General features: G+C 37.7%; 1 protein-coding gene across 2 annotated transcripts; it reads left to right on the top strand.

Annotated features, from left to right (window-relative positions):
* Positions 1–746: 746 nt before the first annotated feature.
* copz2 (COPI coat complex subunit zeta 2) lies at positions 747–15,801 on the top strand. 2 transcript variants are annotated; one of them, XR_013974552.1, is made up of 10 exons: positions 747–879; positions 8,146–8,214; positions 9,169–9,253; positions 9,972–10,063; positions 11,775–11,830; positions 12,442–12,519; positions 12,729–12,780; positions 13,029–13,137; positions 13,718–13,756; positions 15,418–15,801. XR_013974552.1 is itself a non-coding variant. In XM_080906530.1 (9 exons), exons 1-9 carry the CDS (start codon positions 862–864, stop codon positions 15,463–15,465), a joined length of 537 nt encoding a protein of 178 aa, XP_080762656.1. In that variant the 5' UTR covers positions 747–861; the 3' UTR covers positions 15,466–15,801. The 2 variants fall into 2 exon arrangements, 1 of the variants encoding a protein (XP_080762656.1); XM_080906530.1 differs by lacking the exon at positions 13,029–13,137.
* The last annotated feature ends 1,618 nt before the right edge of the window (positions 15,802–17,419 follow it).

Below are 17,419 nucleotides of genomic sequence, written 5' to 3' on the forward strand. Positions count from 1 at the left end.
TGCAGGTAAGATCTGGGTACATAGCACTATATGAGAGAGGTTTGACTACCGTATAGATTTGACAGTATTTAATATAATCACCTACCCCCACTTAACATGATCAGTGCACTTCACATTTCAGCTGAATCATTCAAACAAAGAATTTGATTTTAGTAATGAATACGTTTTTCTAATAGAACACAAAAGAATAACCAATTACCTCTATAAAAGGTTTACAGTGTTTTTATTTGTGATCTTTCTCATTTTACAGGGAGAGCGGAACATGTAAAGCCTTGACTGTGATTTTCTTACACTGTAAAAATACAATGTTTGCTTTTCCAAATTCACCAGTCAGCTGTCATTATATTTCTACATCATAGCAGAAATGCACAAAGAACAGTTTCCACATCTAACTTGTTAAGATCTAAAAATACTTTCCACCAATCCCCCCCCCCCCCCCCGTGGAATATTCGTGACATCACCACACTAGGATTAGGAAAAGTATTGCAGTAAATAACTGGATCAAGGAATGATTTTACTGTAGATGTGGATCGAACTAGCATGTGCGGGGTGGTGTGTTTGACTGCCGCCTGCTACATGTGGCACATGAACTGCTCTTATCCAGAGTAGACTCCTTAAGAGCATCTCGACTTTTATCGTGAAAGGCTCAGACAGACAAGAAGTGGGAGGAGGGCGAAGCGTCGGGATCGCGCTTCACTCCTATGGTTCTATCCGGTTGGCTGCTGCGAGCGCGTGAGCGCGCCCGGGCGGCTCCGTAAAGAAGAGAAAGAAAAAAAATAAAAGCGCTGATCTCGGCGTGACAGCTCAGAGCTGTCCACGTCAACACACCGAGCAAGCGGAGCGACGGCAGCAGCAGCAGCAATGGATTCCACGTCTCCGGTGAGCCTCTCCGCCGTTTCACCAACTAGAACGGGAACCAGTGTGCTTTCATTTCCAGGTGGATGGGATATTAATGTGCTCGGCGGTTTATATATTTTGGTTAGCAGTGTGCGGGACATTTGTTGCACTATAGCAGTTAAGGTGTTCGGCAAGAAGGGGGGTGGTAGACAGGCGGGAGGGAGGCTGGGAGGGGGGCTTGGGTGCAGATTGTCCATAAAGCAGAAACAGCTTTTATTTTTAAGTTAATGCTAGTGGACTCGGACTGGAGCTGACTGTGGACACGCAGGCCTGGTAACTGTTTGTCACGAAGCTAAAGTCACACTTTTTCTTTCTATGTGTATGTCATATGTACAAATATTATTGCTGATGGTGCTGACAGCGCGACAACTTCTTACGTTGTGAAGTAAATTCCATTACCGTGGAGCGGCTGACCCACAGCTGTTACACACTTATCCACACAGAGTCCAGCGTGGAGCGCAACAGGATGGCGCTACACGGTAATCAAGCAAAGCTTCGGTTCCTGCACGGATCACGCGTGTAAAGCGGACACTGTAGTGTTTAATGGAACAAGCGGTATGGTTAAAGCCGGTCTGCGTATTTAAATGCCTGCGTGTGTTGAGCATATGTGGACTGACGTGTAGACCAGAGCAGGTGCCACGTCCACTGTTCTCTCTCTCGCTCGCTCGCTCCTCTTTTGCCCTGCGCACCATTTATTCACTCCCTCTCGCCCTCTCTCTCTCTCTGCGTGTGTGAGTGTAAGTTTCTCTTTCTCTCTCATCCGTGCTTCTCCAGAATACCTCTATCTGTCCTAATTCTTTCTTCTTGGTTTACTCTTTCTCGGCTCTTAAAAGTATGATCTTAGCCTGCTTATCATCGTTTTCCTTATAAAGGACCGTAAATTGCATCATTTTGCATACAAAACTAGTGATACTCCTACACAATGTTTTGCTTTGTTATATATTGTTGAACAATATGCAGCAAAGGCAAAAAGTAGCTTTCTTATGTAATTTTACTAAAGTATTTTAAAGAAACTTTGCATTTTACTGCATGTTACTGTAGAACTTTGGCATTTTTTACATACAAAATCCTTTATTGTCCCAACAGCCCCAACTCGAATATCTATAACAGGAGAAATCTACTTGATAATGAATGAATATCATATAATATAAGGGCTGTTACTTTCAATATACTTATCTATTTACACTTTTCTAGTCAGTAGTTTCTGTGTAAGTAGTCTGTGAGTGTTGAGTATTTTTACATTGTGGCTTTGCTACTCAAGTAATCACCATGTGTACTACAACAAAGTAACTTAATCTAAGTGAAAGATTCACATTTTCCATTCCTTTCTTTCAGCTCTAAATTGGCTGGAACAGCCACAGCACCAAATTGCTGCTTACATGTTTATAAGAGGAATACATTCATATATAGGACAGAAAGCAGGGATAATGTGTTTATTGATATCAGTGTACTATTTTTAGTTGTGTTACAACCATTTTCCACTGGCTAAATGTTCAGAGATCGTGGTTTATATTGATATTGATGTTTAAAGTAAGAATCTTCTACAATTAACTGGCTGATTTACAACTAAAAGTGAGCAATGGAAAAGTAATAGCAAAAGTCAAATATAAAAACATGTATCTCATGTATAAGGTAGGTCATGTAAAAATGCAACTCTTTAAAATACTACAGATGCCACTGGTTACTGCCCAAATGTTACTGGTATAGATGTTGGCCTACTGCATCCCCATCCATGCACTGATGGATATTTATCCAAATACTTTTGGATAAATGTAACTGTAACTACAATTCTAAATTGACATCCTAAATAAAGTAATATAAGTACATTATTCTGATAATACTCAGAACTGCATCGTCAGCGTATGATTCTTACAATGCCAGCTGTATAATTTGATTTACGTCTAGCTAATGTAAATTATCTGAGTAATTCTTTTACTTTTCTCTTACTTCTTCTCACCATCTTGCTCTTTCACTTCCGTTGAGATTTTTGATTATGCGTCTTTCTCAGACTCATTCTTTCTTTTTCCTGCCTCCCTGGTTTCATCTCTGCCCCTTCTTTCTTGTATGTGTCTTGCTCCTTTCTCATGCATTTGCATCTTAATAATAGGGTTACACCCCCTATTTACTATTGCATGTCTGTGAAATTAAAGTTACATTTACATGATCTGTTTTTAATCTGGCCTTTTCTGGTTCTTTTCTTTTGGATCACTGTTATTAAGTGGAGTCATTTAAAACAACTGATCCTTCAGAAAAAAAACCCCCACTATAAGTTGCACATTTAAAACACTGGGGGACATGGTTAACTCTCAATATCTACACAGGGGATTAAAAATATTAATTAAAAAAAAGGTCAAGTGAAATATTCAGCCAACAAATTCATTTCACATAGATGCTAAACCAGCTAAGTCTGTACTTGGTTAGCTAGCCCAATTTACTGGCCCAGACATGGTGAGAGCTGCTGTTGCTTCTCCATCTCCATCATCATTAGAGCTTTGCTTGTCAATGTACTAAAGGAGTTATTAATAACTCATGTTATCTTCTCAACATGTTGGCCAAGGTGGTTAGCAAGAGGAGACTAATCTATTACAATGATAAATCACTAAACCCCGTTTATTTGTTCATGCTAACTGTGCTTCCACACAAAGCGCAAGTTTTGCAGCTCAAAACTGATCTCAGAGATTTGAGACTGACATTGTAGTCCAAAAGGTGTAGATGAGCCACAAAATATTTTCAAAAGTTTAACATTATAACAGTGTACCAGAACAATTAAATTAAGAGGACAATAAAAGTATCAGCCACAGGGGTAAAATTTATAATCAGTATTGAACATCCGACAACCCTTCAGCAAAAAAGAAACATAATAGATCACCAAACTACGGAGCCCCTCTGATGACATGGTCCAAAAAATAAATAAATTGTGGCCACAAAATACTATTTCGTGGGCACAAAATGGGTATAACGTGCGCACGAAATGCTAATTTGTGGGCACAAAACACTTGACCGATAACCGTGATCCTTCCCAGGCCCTTGCAGTTGGTTGGCAATAAAATCTATCCCGGCGTCCAGGTCGTACTTACGTCTGTAAAGCAACTGGGCTCTCAATAATAATAATTGCTATATAACTTTTGCACTGTCCACTTCCTGCTGTGACAAAACAAATTTCCCACGTGTGGGACTAATAAAGGTTATCTTATCTTAATATCCTGTTTAAATGTCTCTCCGTAATAATGGTTCCTTGCAATGCCAGGATTTTCAAAATGCATTTGTAGCTCATTCCCAGCCTAAAATAAAACTCAATCATACTGTCTCTGTCCATGGTGTATAGGTTTAGCCTACTCTTATGCTTATGTCTCTACACAGCTGTCCAGGAATTGTATCAATATGATGTGCGCACGTTATCTATTTTGTTGCCACAAACGCATAATTCGTTGCCACGTTATACTCAATTCGTGCCCACAAATTAGCATTTCGTGCGTGCGTTATACCTATTTCGTGCCCTCGAAATAGTATTTTGTGGCCACAATTTATTTATATTTTGGACCATGTCATCAGAGGGGCTCCGTACCAAACAGCAAAGAGGTCATTGATAAAGTACAGTTCATTTTTTTTTATTAAAATCAATGTTTGACTTTAAAATGAGCCACATTTAGCATTTCCTTTATTACAGCATCAGCTAAAAATATCCTTTATTTTGCAAATTGTGTTCCTACCATGCAATCGCATGGCAAGATGCTGTAAATGGACCAAACTTCAGTCAGGAGAACTGAGATAACCCATCCACAATACGAGGTTAGTCATTAATTTACTGTTGCATGGGCTGGGCTGTAGTTACATCATAAGGTTTTAAAAACTGAGCTTTAAAATGTATAGTGGTAATAAAAACAGAGGCTGACAGTGATCACTGCCTTTTTTTAGGGGCTTGTTCAGATTAAATAGAACAAGATACAAAACATTAAAACATGTTAAAAACACAACAGCCTTAATAAACGCAGAGTAGTTTGGACCCAGAAGCAGGGTTGATACGTCATCACTTAAAGACCGGATACTTAGGGAGACAGTATTTGTCAAAGTAACATCCACATGAATGGCAGAACCCAATAGAACATTGAACAAAGCATCACACTGCCTTTGCCAGCTTGTCTTCTTCCCATAGTGCATCTTGGTTCCAGGTGTTCTTCAGGTAAGTGACATACATGCCATCCACTTGATGTGAAAAAAATTCAAAGATTTGGCAGACCAAGCTACCTTCATCCATCGCTCAAAGGTCCAATTCTGATATTCACATTCCAATTGTTGCCACATTCCACGGTGAATAGGGGTCAGCATGGCATCCTGAGTGTTCTGCGGCCATGATGCTCCAACTGTGTATTCTGAAACCTTTCTATCGGAATCTGCATTACATTTTTCAGCAGTTTGAGCTACAACAGCTTGTCTCTTGAATCCGACCACACAGACCAGCCTTCATTCCCCATGTGCATCAATGAGCCTTGGCCACCCATGACGTTGGTTCACCACTGTTCCTTCCTTGGACCACTTTTGAGTAGGGATGGGTATTGATAAGATTTTCACGATTCCGATTCCATTTTCGATTCTGTTTAACGATTCGATTCTTTATCAATTCTCTTATTGATTCTTTTTTAAAAAAGGAGAACACTAAAGTCAATTAGCTTAGAACTTTGTTTTATATCTTCCCTTTGAACAAGATAGAAATTTAGGAGTAGCATGGCCTTACAAACCCAACAGTGAGATCTTAAGAGATCCAGCCTATGGCTCTTCAATGGGGTGTCACAGGGTCCCCGGGGGAAAAAAAAACTGTAAAATAATAAAATAAATATTCTTCTGTAGGAATAACAAAGTATAACATAAATTATTCTGTAGCAATTACACAAGAATATCCAGTAATGTCCCTGCCTACAATTAAATACATTCACTTACCGAAAATCGGGGCATCTGCTGTGGCAAATGGGTGCAAGCCTTTTACCACAAACTTAGTCACTGCTCAAACTTAGTCACATTCGTCTATCCTGGCCTGAAAGGAGACGCTACCGGTAGACTGCAGCGAGAACTGCCAGCATCTGAGCCAGCCAGACTCTGTCTCATCATGGTCACTAAATGCACAGTAATAGCAGGTTTTGTAATAAGGCGGATCGCGCTAACATAATATGCACTGTTAGTTGATTATTTACCTGCCGCATTAACGGGAGAGGACGTGCAAACGTTACCGCTGCTGCTGGGTTGAGATTCACGAGTCCGGAGCGGAATTAAAATCACGACATTCATTTAAGGTCATCGCGTGTTTTGTGAGCAAATGCTTTTGCATATTCGCAGTGTTTCCTCCCTCAAATGAAATATCTACTTTGCAAGTATTGCAAGTTGCCCTGTTGTCATCCGTTCTCATAAAGTATAACCAAACTTTTGAGCGTTTAAGCCGCTTAGGCGCCGTTTCCTGCCAGGTAAATGACGCTCCACAACGTGGTGACGTCATTCGGGGCGACTGGAATCGATAAGGGAATCGTTTGCAAAAATGGCAAACAATTCCAAGGAATTGAAACAGTGGGAACCGGTTCTCAACAAGAACCGGTTTTCGATACCCATCCCTACTTTTGATACATATTGAAAACTATACACTGGGAACATCCAAGAAAGAGCTGCAGTATTGGAGATGCTCTGACAGTCATCTAGCCACCACAATTTGGCCCTTGCCAGACTCTCTGGTGGAACAGAGGCCATGATGAAGAGTTAATCAGTGTTATTCATATCACCAGTCAGTGATCATAATGTTATGCAATGTGGATATGAAAGACAGGGTCAGAGGCAGATTGCACCAGAAGTTTCAGTATTCAAATCTCTTTCCAAAATATGATTCTTCAGCTTGATATCTGTTAATGAGTTTAAGTTTGCTGTTTATCTAAACATAGACTGCACAATACTTAATAATGGCTGACATATTGCACCTGGACCCTTCAGCACTTAATAAAACTTACTAACTAGGTGACTGCTGAATGTACTCGTGCTTGTAGCCATTAGCAAACTAGCTAAGAACAGAGACATAAGCATATAGGATCTGTTCTCATGCCTGAAACTCATATTTGTTTAATTGGACAGTGGTACATTTGTCTCCTAGTAACTAATTCATAATTCAGTGGCATCTTTACCGGCTAAAACATGTTCTGAAGACCCAATGAAAACTATTTGATGTAACATTTTTTAATATAATATGTATTGGGCTATAGGTTGACATAACCTACACTCCATGATCAAAGATATTCTTTTTATACTTTAGAGTTTCTGGTTTCCTGGAAAAATATTGAGAACTCCTTCTGCACTTGGTAGCAAATAATAGTCTTTATTTTTATGGCCTTGCCTTGTGACTTGAGCTAGCTGCTAGCTTTCCTTCAGTCAGTTGTCAGCATACACCTCACGTGCACTTTGCTAATCAGAATGTTGTTAAGAGTAGGTATTTCTGCTGCATCTTCACCTGCTTCCAGGGTGTATGGAGAAAGGAAAAGAAAGGAGTAAAAAATAGTATTAAGAATGACCTCGTTACATGACAAATTAAAGTAAAAGACTTGCAGTACTTGTCATTGGTTATGTAGTGTTTACCTACAAATGCTATATGCTATAACTACAGTATGTTGGAGTATGTCCGTGTATGTTTACTCATCACTTAAAGTTCAGTCAGCATCAACATAACAAGAAACACGTTTGATCAAATGAAGGATAGACTGAGCCATCTACAGCTTTAGGACTCTGGTTATGTGAGCCTGGAATACTGGACTTTGGATGAGCTAAGTGTCTGGTCTAAGTTCTGTGATACACTCTGACTGTGAATCTGTGCTAGTCAGTGCATAACAGAACTTTGTCCCGGGTCTGAAAAATCATCGCAGGGATGGACAGATAGCTGTCTAGATGTGGATGCAGGAGAATGGAAAATGTATTAAGTAGAAATATGTGATAATTCCCAGAACTGGAAAACTGTAAAACAAACCAGGATAAACAACAAAGATTAAAACACTGAATAAACTGCAGCATAAATTGTAGAAACTGGTTGGACTGGGCAGCTTCAGTGTGTGTAAGTAGATGAGAGAGTATTTAAAAGAGGCTGCTGCTGCAATGCTCTTTTAAGTGTTATCCAGGTATGAGAGGAACAGATGTGACTGAAGCTATGCTATTATGTTCAAGATGTTTCCCCAAGATGACTCAGCGAAGCTAAAATATTTTCAATGTTCTTTCTGTTTATCGCTGCAGGAACCGTCCCTCTACACAGTTAAAGCAGTTTTTATTCTCGACAATGATGGAAACAGACTTTTGTCAAAGGTGAGTTCAATGTGGTCTTTACACAAGGGAAAAAATGGAAGCGCTTTAATATAAACTTTGTTTTGTATGACAAAAATATGAAAGGGAGTACTTTCATGAATAAGTCACAATATGGGACATAAGTTTTATATGACTTAAACATGAAATTTACATTGCACAATAAACAATAACCATTTACTACTGAGGGTAATTTAAATTTACTTCAAAGCCCTGTATCTGAATTTTTTGTACTTTTTTCTTGTAGAAAATGTAAACAGTATTTTGAGGAACACATTAATATATTTGTTAAGATGTGCCTTGATCAGCCTTATTGTTGTCTTATACATCTGCAATGTTTATTTCCGAACTGTTCCAAATAATTATTGCTGTACAATATTAGAAAGAGACCTCTGATGATTAAGAGCAGCACTTAGTGAGAGTAGGGTAGAAGAACGTCCTTTCTTCAAAGCACCTCAATCAGGACCACGATCAGTGAGAGACAGTCACCTGCTGTGTGTGTGTGTGTGTGGGGGGGGGAATGAAAAGCGAAGACAGAAAATAGGACAAGCGATGTCTGTAGAGTAAATATGAAACCAGTCAGTTAGCTTACCAACTAGCTTGGAAATTTCCAAACAAAACAAAATCTGAGTTTTCAGTGACTGATTCACAAATAACGACTGCCCTGATTATCACCAGCTGAGTTGTCTACCTACAGTCAGAAATAATAAGTGGCTATGGCCGAAGTAGATAAACCTGAGAAAAGATTTCTCAGCTTCAACTTGATTAAAGTAACTAACAGTGAGTGCAAAGGATGCCGCTGATATGTTTGTGTGGGTTAGGGGTGCATTTGATTGAGTTGATTTCATTGTTTGTAACAGTAAATACTAACTGGTAAAGTTTAACTATCAAGTTTAGAATTTATTAGCAACGCACTATGTAAGTAAACTGAGTCACTCATAAAAGTTCCTGTTTTAGTACTATGACCCAGAACTTTACCCCTCCATGAAGGAGCAGAAAACCTTTGAAAGGAATGTTTTTAACAAGACACACAAAGCAGACAGTAAGTTCCACTCTCTTCTGTTTTATGTAGATCTGTTCTGGTGTGTGATGCATGCGCCCCCACCCCCACCCGTCGCTCCCTCCCTTTGTATTGTGCTGAATGTTCACAGACGTCTCCAGTGTCCAGACTGTTACACACTCTCTTGTCACTTGTAACCTAAATCACTTTTTACATTGACCTGGTTTCCACCCGCCAAACCATGCTAGACCATTATTTGTGGCAGAACGCTGTAGTTGGTATTACCCTTGTAAAACTTTTGGGTTTTCATTCATTTGGATGAAAAACCTGACCTACCCATAAGCTTTTTTGTAGGATTCCAAGTTTCACCCAACTGATACCTGAGTCTCTACCCCTGGCCTCTTTAACACGTTGCCATTATCTCTCCTTTTGTCCTAATCTTCATTCCTTATTTTCTCCACTTCTGCTTTGTCTTTCTTCTCCCCTTTTATGTTTTATCTATCAGTTCCACTCCTTCCCAACATTCATTTGTATCATTTGTTTCTCCGACTCATCTCCTTCCTCTCTTTATATCAAGTTTCTGTCTAATTGCTTTTCTGTCACTCGTCTCTGCCTTCTTTCCCTCTCACCCCTTTGCTTGCCTGTCACTATATATTTGGCAGTTGTGTCACTGAATAAACTTTATTTTACACTTCTATATAGAAGCAAATTAATAAAGTCATGCTTATGCTAACCCTGTCACGTCTCATTCTCTATCTAGATGAAATAGCTTTTCTGGAAGGCATGACCATCGTGTACAAGAGCAGTATAGATCTTTTCTTCTACGTTGTGGGAAGTGCTCAGGAAAATGAGGTGAATTAAATTTTGTCTGCCAATAAAGTACATCTGCAGTAATAAAATTAAAATTCATTGTGAATATGTTACGTCAAGTTTATCTGCATATGTTTTAAAAGGAGCTCAGTCATTTTTGTTCAAATGTTTACTCACATAAGCGTGCTTTTATTTTTTTATTTATTTTTTTAAATTTTATTCTGCTTTGTATTCTGAAGGCAGAATGGCATGTGTTCCATGTCACCTGACGGTTTCTTGTTTCTTCTCAGCTCTTAAACAACAAATTCATCCAATATTATTTTTCACACAAATCACATAAGTTACAGTAGTAACCTCTTAACAAGAGTTAGGCTCATATCAATATTTTTTTATGGAATTCTCAGCTGTAGGCACACAAGACAGTTTAAAGGTAATTACTTGTTGTTTCTAAATTCAGTTGCCTGCTCTGGTGTCACAGAAAGGTTGCATTTCTTATGCAGCATTCTCAGAGTCAGATTAATGTTTCACTGACATTAAGACAAACAGGCAAAGAAAGCAAAAAGCAAAAAACCTTGAATAGGTCAGCATGTCCACTGGACACTGAGCCAAAGTAAGAATGAACATTTTAGGAATATAAGAAACAAAGACAGTGCTGGGGTTTTCTTTGCTCTGTTAGAACGTTGTTGGGGGTTATTTGAACTTTAATAATTCAGTGTTAGAAGTAAAATACTCCTTAAAGTTAATCAAATGAAGTCAATTGTCCAAATTTCTAGAAGACTATAAAATATTATATTATATTATACATATTATAATATTACATATATATTAATATTATATTATATTAATATTACTATATAATATAAAATAAGACTATAAAATATATTGTATTTTGTCTACAATATATTGTAGACAAAATACAATATATTTTATTGTATTATGTATTATAGAAATACATAAATATAATATCTATGTGTTTCTATAAATACTCTTTGGTGCAATGCAAAAAAAAAAAGTAAAGACGGAAAAAACTTGGAAAAAGTTGTGTGTTTATACACTACAATTGAAAACTTGGCGATACCTTCACATAATAATGATTTCTATTGTAAAATGCTAAAGATTATTTTCAAGGAAAAATAAGATACTCCATGAAATCTACTTAATTAGTCTAGTAATTGCTCTTCAAATTGAGGTGCTTCAGGGCAGTAACATTTACCATAAAGGTTCAGTTAGCTACAGTCTCTTTCATTTGTACAGCCTGTGGGATTTATGGATTTTTTTAAGCTATTTTCAGGGATTGTTCTATATGTTGCAGTTGTGTGGAGATTATTTTGGGTTACAGCTTGGTTGGAAAGTTTTAAACCTATAATGATTAATAAAAGAACACTTCTCATGAGCAGCATATTCACCGATATCACAGGTGTCGAAATCCAGGGCTCGAGGGCCGGTATCCTGCAGGTTAAATGGCTAAATGACCTCCTCAACATGTCTTGAAGTTCTCCAGAAGCCTGATAATGAACTAATCATTTGATTCAGGTGTGTTGACCCAGATTGAGATCTAAAACCTGCAGGACACCGGCCCTCGAGGCCTGGAGTTCGACACCTCTGACCTATATACTTTGCTAAGCTGGTATATGTTGAATGTGCAGTATTTAGCTTATTTAGGCCATGAAATCTAATTGATTCTGCTTTAACATCAATTTGCATTGATTTATATCTTTGTATCTCATATACTGACTTTTCTTTTTCTTGGTAGCTCATGCTGATGTCAGTACTTAACTGCCTGTTTGATTCCACCAGTCACATCCTCAGGTACCGTCTTCAAAAAAAAGTTTTTTGTTTTCAAGAAAAAACAAAAACTGCATAAGTGAGTGGTTTCATTGATATTTTGTAATGATGTTTAGAACAATACAGAGGTAATCAGAGCCCAAATAGAGAAATTCACAATCTTCTTTTTCAGACTTTTCTTCATGCAAATGAATTAGAGCTTTTGTCCTCCATGTAGCCTCAGTAGCATCAAAGTGTTATAATAAATAATGTGAAATATAAATAATTATATTTAATAAATAAATTAAACTAAATGACAAATAGTACTCCTTTTTCATTTTAACCTGTTAAAGCTCATATCAGAGTCCCTCACTGTTTATTGCAACATTAGTCAAACAATGATGGGTATGGTTACTATGGGAACCAATGCAATAGTAATGCAGTGTGTGAGTAACTGAGACTAAGGAGAGATTGAGCTATTGTGAGGGCAAAAAATAAAAATAAAGCAATAATGGGTTTTTAAAAAGCCAGAAATGTGAATACTTTAAGTTACTTAAGTTAGAGGAATAAAAACTTTAACTTAAAATGATGATGATCATATGAGATCCTAAGTAACGTGTCTAATGACGCGTGTAATTTTTTTATTTATCCTGCAGGAAAAATGTGGAGCGGAGGTGTTTATTGGAAAACATGGAAGGAGTGTTTCTTGTTGTGGATGAAATCATTGATGGGGGGTGAGAGAAAGAAAAGTTTATCCAACTAGAATAGTCAATATGAGTTCCTTTTGATCATTTTGCCTGATATTTATAGGCAAAATGATGATAGGTATTTCTATTATTAAAATAAAAAAATGTTTAGTATGTAAAATGCCATGATCCCATAAGCAATCCCAGTCCTGCTTATACAGAACTCTACCCTTATTGGTTGTTTTTCCTGTTGCCAGGGTGATTCTGGAGAGTGATCCACAGCAGGTCCTACAGAAAGTCAACTACAGGGTAAGATTTCTGTCAGTTATTCCCCAAAACCTATTGTATCAGTATAACCATTGGAAATTCAAACAGAAAACAAGTGTGTTAGATTGTAGAAATACAAATCAATGCAGGTGTTTGGTCTGATTAGAACAGCTACATCAAGATTTGCTGTAGCTCCCTTTAGCTTTTTTGACTTGCTTCTTGCCTTCTCTTCCCTGTTTTACTTTTCTTCCTGTCCTTCTCCCTCTCTCTCTTCTTCTGATTGGTGTCAGCTAATGTCAGAGCCAGCCTATGGCTTCGTCCTCTTTGATTACATCACCGGTAACCTAGAGGCACAAACAGACAGGAGCCAGCTGCTGTAGACAGACAGACAGACCGAGGGTGAGAGAGGAAGAAGGCCAATGTGAAAGATAGTGACGTGGAGAGAGAGAGAAAGAGTGAGTGAGTGAGAGAGTAAGAATGAATGGATGAGAAGGAGTAAGACTCAGTGAAGGGAGGAAGGAGGAATGGGCAAAACAGAAAAGGTAAATGCATGGTGGGAGAGCATGTGGACTAACATGTTATTTTTCTATACTTGATAACTATGACCTGCTGGTGGCGCTAGAGTAACACTGAAGACGTCATCCAAGTGAAAAGAGTTATTCTCTGGGAACTGTGTCAGTCAGATAATTAAAGTGAATGATTGCATACCAGATGGTGCTTGCCTTGAAGCTACACCACAAGCATGGCTACAAGCTCCACTATGAATTGTGACTGGTTGAACTGTTAACTAGCACTGTTTGAATGTCACTGGGTTATAGTGTGCTATTCTTTGTTCCACAGATCTAATGCACTGTGCGTGTGTGTGTGTGTGTGTGTGTGTGTGTGTGTGTGTGTGTGTGTGTGTGTGTGTGTGTGTGTGTGTGTGTGTGTGTGTGTGTGTGTGTGTATTTGACTTTTTTTCATGTCATTTTGATTACAGGCGGATGAGAACCCATTAACTGAACAAAGCGTGGCTCAGGTAATACACAAGCAAACAGACTCTGTGAATATCATTGCCAAAGCTATACACACAAACATGAAGGCATCACATGCATACACAAATGCAGTTCAATTCAGTTCAGTTTTATTTATATAGCACCAATTTGCAACAACAGTCTTTTCAAGGCAGTTTTAATTGTAAAGTCAATCCTTCAGTGGGTCGGAGCTGTTTTAGAGGCACTGGAAGGACATAAAGGCATTTAATAATGTCACCCCCAAAAAAGCTAATGCTCTATAACTGACACACCACAATGAAGAAAAGGAGGATAACCATTAGTGGCAGAAGAGGAGATTCTCTAGTTGACGTATCAATTGCTTACTGAGCAATTACAATTATGTTTTGAGCTATAACAGACAATGCCTGACCTCACATATTTCCAAAGTTTTAGTCACATGGTAAATGGACTGGTTCTTATATAGTGCTTTTCTGCAACTTGCCTCATTCACCCATTCATACAAGCATTTTAATGCTTTTTCTGCTAAAGTGCTTTATATCTGACATTCATTCATGCGCCGATTGATGCATCGGAGAGCAACTTGCGGTTAGTTTTTTGGCCGAGAATATTTGGCATGCACATTTATTATTTATCTTGATTGATGGACAGATGGAGGAGAGCTGAATACTAAACTCAGAGATCATGTCCACTCGTGTGTTTTCCCCATTTACTCAAATTAAAAGAGTTTTTGAAAAGATTATAAGCTATGAACGTTCATACCTTGGTTGACATTCTCATCTCATTTCCATTAGTTTCTAATTATGCTGCCTGTACATGATGATAGAAATTTGACAGCTTGTAGATCTTGACCAATGCAATGCTACTGACTAAACACAACTTGCGGTATATCTTGACTCTAACGTGCATCTAACGTTTTTACGTGATCAACACAATAGACGCGCTGCACATTAGGCTGCCTTTAAATGCCATACTGAATCAAGGGCCTTTAAATTTGAGCTTAGTGCGCCACCTGCTGGCCGATTTCTCACTGCTGTAATTTAACCTCTTCTAAGGACTGAAAAACAGTTAAAAGATAAACCAGTAAAGAACATACAAGAACAAGCTGTTGAAACATGTAGATTTTGAAAACATTAACCCACTGTATTTATTTAGTGGCAGTAGAACAAAGATGTGTTTTGTATTACGATTTTGTTGCGCTTTAACATGGTGGCATGACTTCACATGGTTGTGAGCATAAGCTCAGCCTGCCCTCTAGTGTTTAAACAGTCGTACTGTAGCACCATGCTTTACTGTGCAGGAGTTCTCAGTTATGTAAAGCATTAGAACCACTCTACCTTTACTAAACAGACTTGTATTCTACGGTAAGATACTTTTTGACATTATATTGTAATGTAAAGGGTAATACTGGACTGTGCTAAGGTTTCAAAAACTTCTGTAACACATATATGAGAGCAACAGAACGAGCAGTGTTATAACTAAGTTACTATAGTCTAAACCCAATCTTTTCCTAAAACGAACTATTTCTGATGCCTAAACCAAATACATATCAGAAGTTAGAATAAACACATTAAATGATATATGTGCATACTACACAAAGGTTGCATTTTCTGTTTGTTTATAAAGCAGTTGTCATTCATGTTTTGTTATTATATAACTTTCTTTCATTTTTTTTTTACTTTTGCAGGTTTTGCAGTCAGCCAAGGAGCAGATCAAATGGTCTATACTGAAATGACTGAAAACAAATCTGATTTTCCAAAAAGAATGTTTCCAGTCCCAAAGCTATTTTACAGGGCCAAACTGAAGGGATGGATGTTACATTTTTTTTCTATTGTGTGTGACAAGTATTTAATTCATTTGGGAGTAAACATAGCCCATATGTGGAGGTGCCATTTAGCAAGCCAAATGACACTTCTTATTTTATTATCATAAGTAATATGCAGGCAGCTATCCAGTACCTGAATTATCAAAAGAAGTGCAAGAGATTGGTGGAACAACATTGTTCTCAGTCCCACCGAACTGATCGTGGCTTCTGGGTTTCTTTGAAGAGTTATGCTCCCCCCCCCCCCCCCCCCCCTTTCACATTGTGTGTGTGTGTGTGTGTGTGTGTGTGTGTGTGTGTGTGTGTGTGTGTGTGTTTGACTGTGTCAACAATATTACAAAGCCAAATTAATTTCTATTACAACACTACAAGAATACAGAAGGTAATACTAAAAGTTTGTTGTATTGAGTTTCAATTGACTCGTTACACTCATGATTTCCATAATGCTTCTTTGAAGCCCAAAAGCAAATGCAGTTATGTTTTATGACACTAAGAAGGCACTGTGGTACAGATGCAGGAAATCTAATTTAAGGAAAGTCTGCACATGTGAATGAATTTTAGAACCAATGGGAGCTTAAAAAAGATAAAAATAAATAAATAAAAAAGTGCACAGGATCCTGTGGCCAGAGTTACAAAGAATATTGTCTATTCTACTGTTGTGATGATAATTAAAGATTTTAAAAGACATTACATGTTTTGTTAGTGGAGAGAAATATGGCCAAAGAGAAACTAATTATTATTTTTACATATGAATGTTGTTTTCTCTGTCTGCAAGAGAGATAATAAAACTATATTTGTCCTGGTTTCAGATGGTCTGCTTAGCCATTATATATTCTTGTACTTTTATTTTTACTTTCAATTAGTTCATCCCCGTGGATGCCGCATTTATTTGCGTTCAAAAGTGTCTAACATAATGAATATTAATAAGCACTCTAAAGGACTTTGTTTGTGTGGGCGTGGTCTGGAAAATTATTTGCAGAAATCAGGTGACGTCAGTTGGCACGTGGTTAAACTCACCGAGCCAATGGTTCGTTATGGGTTTATTTTCCGATATTATTGGCTGGCTGCCGCACACGCCTGCAACTCATTGGAGGGCACAAGAAATCAGACGAAAGCCTTAAATTTAAGGTACAAAGAGAAAATTAATGTTTTTATGTTATTACCAGATTATTTATTATTTTGGCTGAAATTGAATTATTATTGATATCCTGAAATAAAACTGAATAATACTTTTGAAATGAAGGTTGTCTTTTCTTGATTTTCACCAGTGTTTAATCGTAATATTTGATCGTAGACCTATTTGATGTATTACTTCATAGTTAATTATATTTAATGGTTTAAAGAGTAACAATGTATTTAAATAAGTCATGAAAAATATATTTCCATGCATTGTATTGTTATTTTTTGATTATTTATTAATTTAGTCGAAGAAAGAGGTAAATCCTTTATAACAGCATCAGTAAGATTCAGCGTGATAGCAGCTACTCTTATTTAATTGATCCTTGGTGAAGGTGCAGCCTGAAAATAGGTGGAATAAAAGTGCATGCAATCAAAAAAAATATTAGTATGGATGAAATATTAGTAGGAATTCGACCGAAAAATGTTTTCACCATATTGATCTTGGTCTGGCTGACATAGAGCGACAGAGAGCCATTGACTTTCACACCTACAGCCCATCTAGAATCGCCAAGTTACCTAATACATCTGACACGTCTGAATACTAGTTAAGAATGATTATTAATATCCATTGTACCACATGTGTAGAAACGAACATGGGGTCATAGAGATGAATTTTGGAATAGAACAGAAAAGCCCTTTATGGTTATTGTACATGTACAACGAAATTATGGGTGCTCCAGGCCAACTG

Source organism: Rhamphochromis sp. 'chilingali' (assembly GCF_963969265.1).
Source record: "Rhamphochromis sp. 'chilingali' genome assembly, chromosome: 15".
In the NCBI taxonomy this organism is placed as follows: domain Eukaryota; kingdom Metazoa; phylum Chordata; class Actinopteri; order Cichliformes; family Cichlidae; genus Rhamphochromis; species Rhamphochromis sp. 'chilingali'.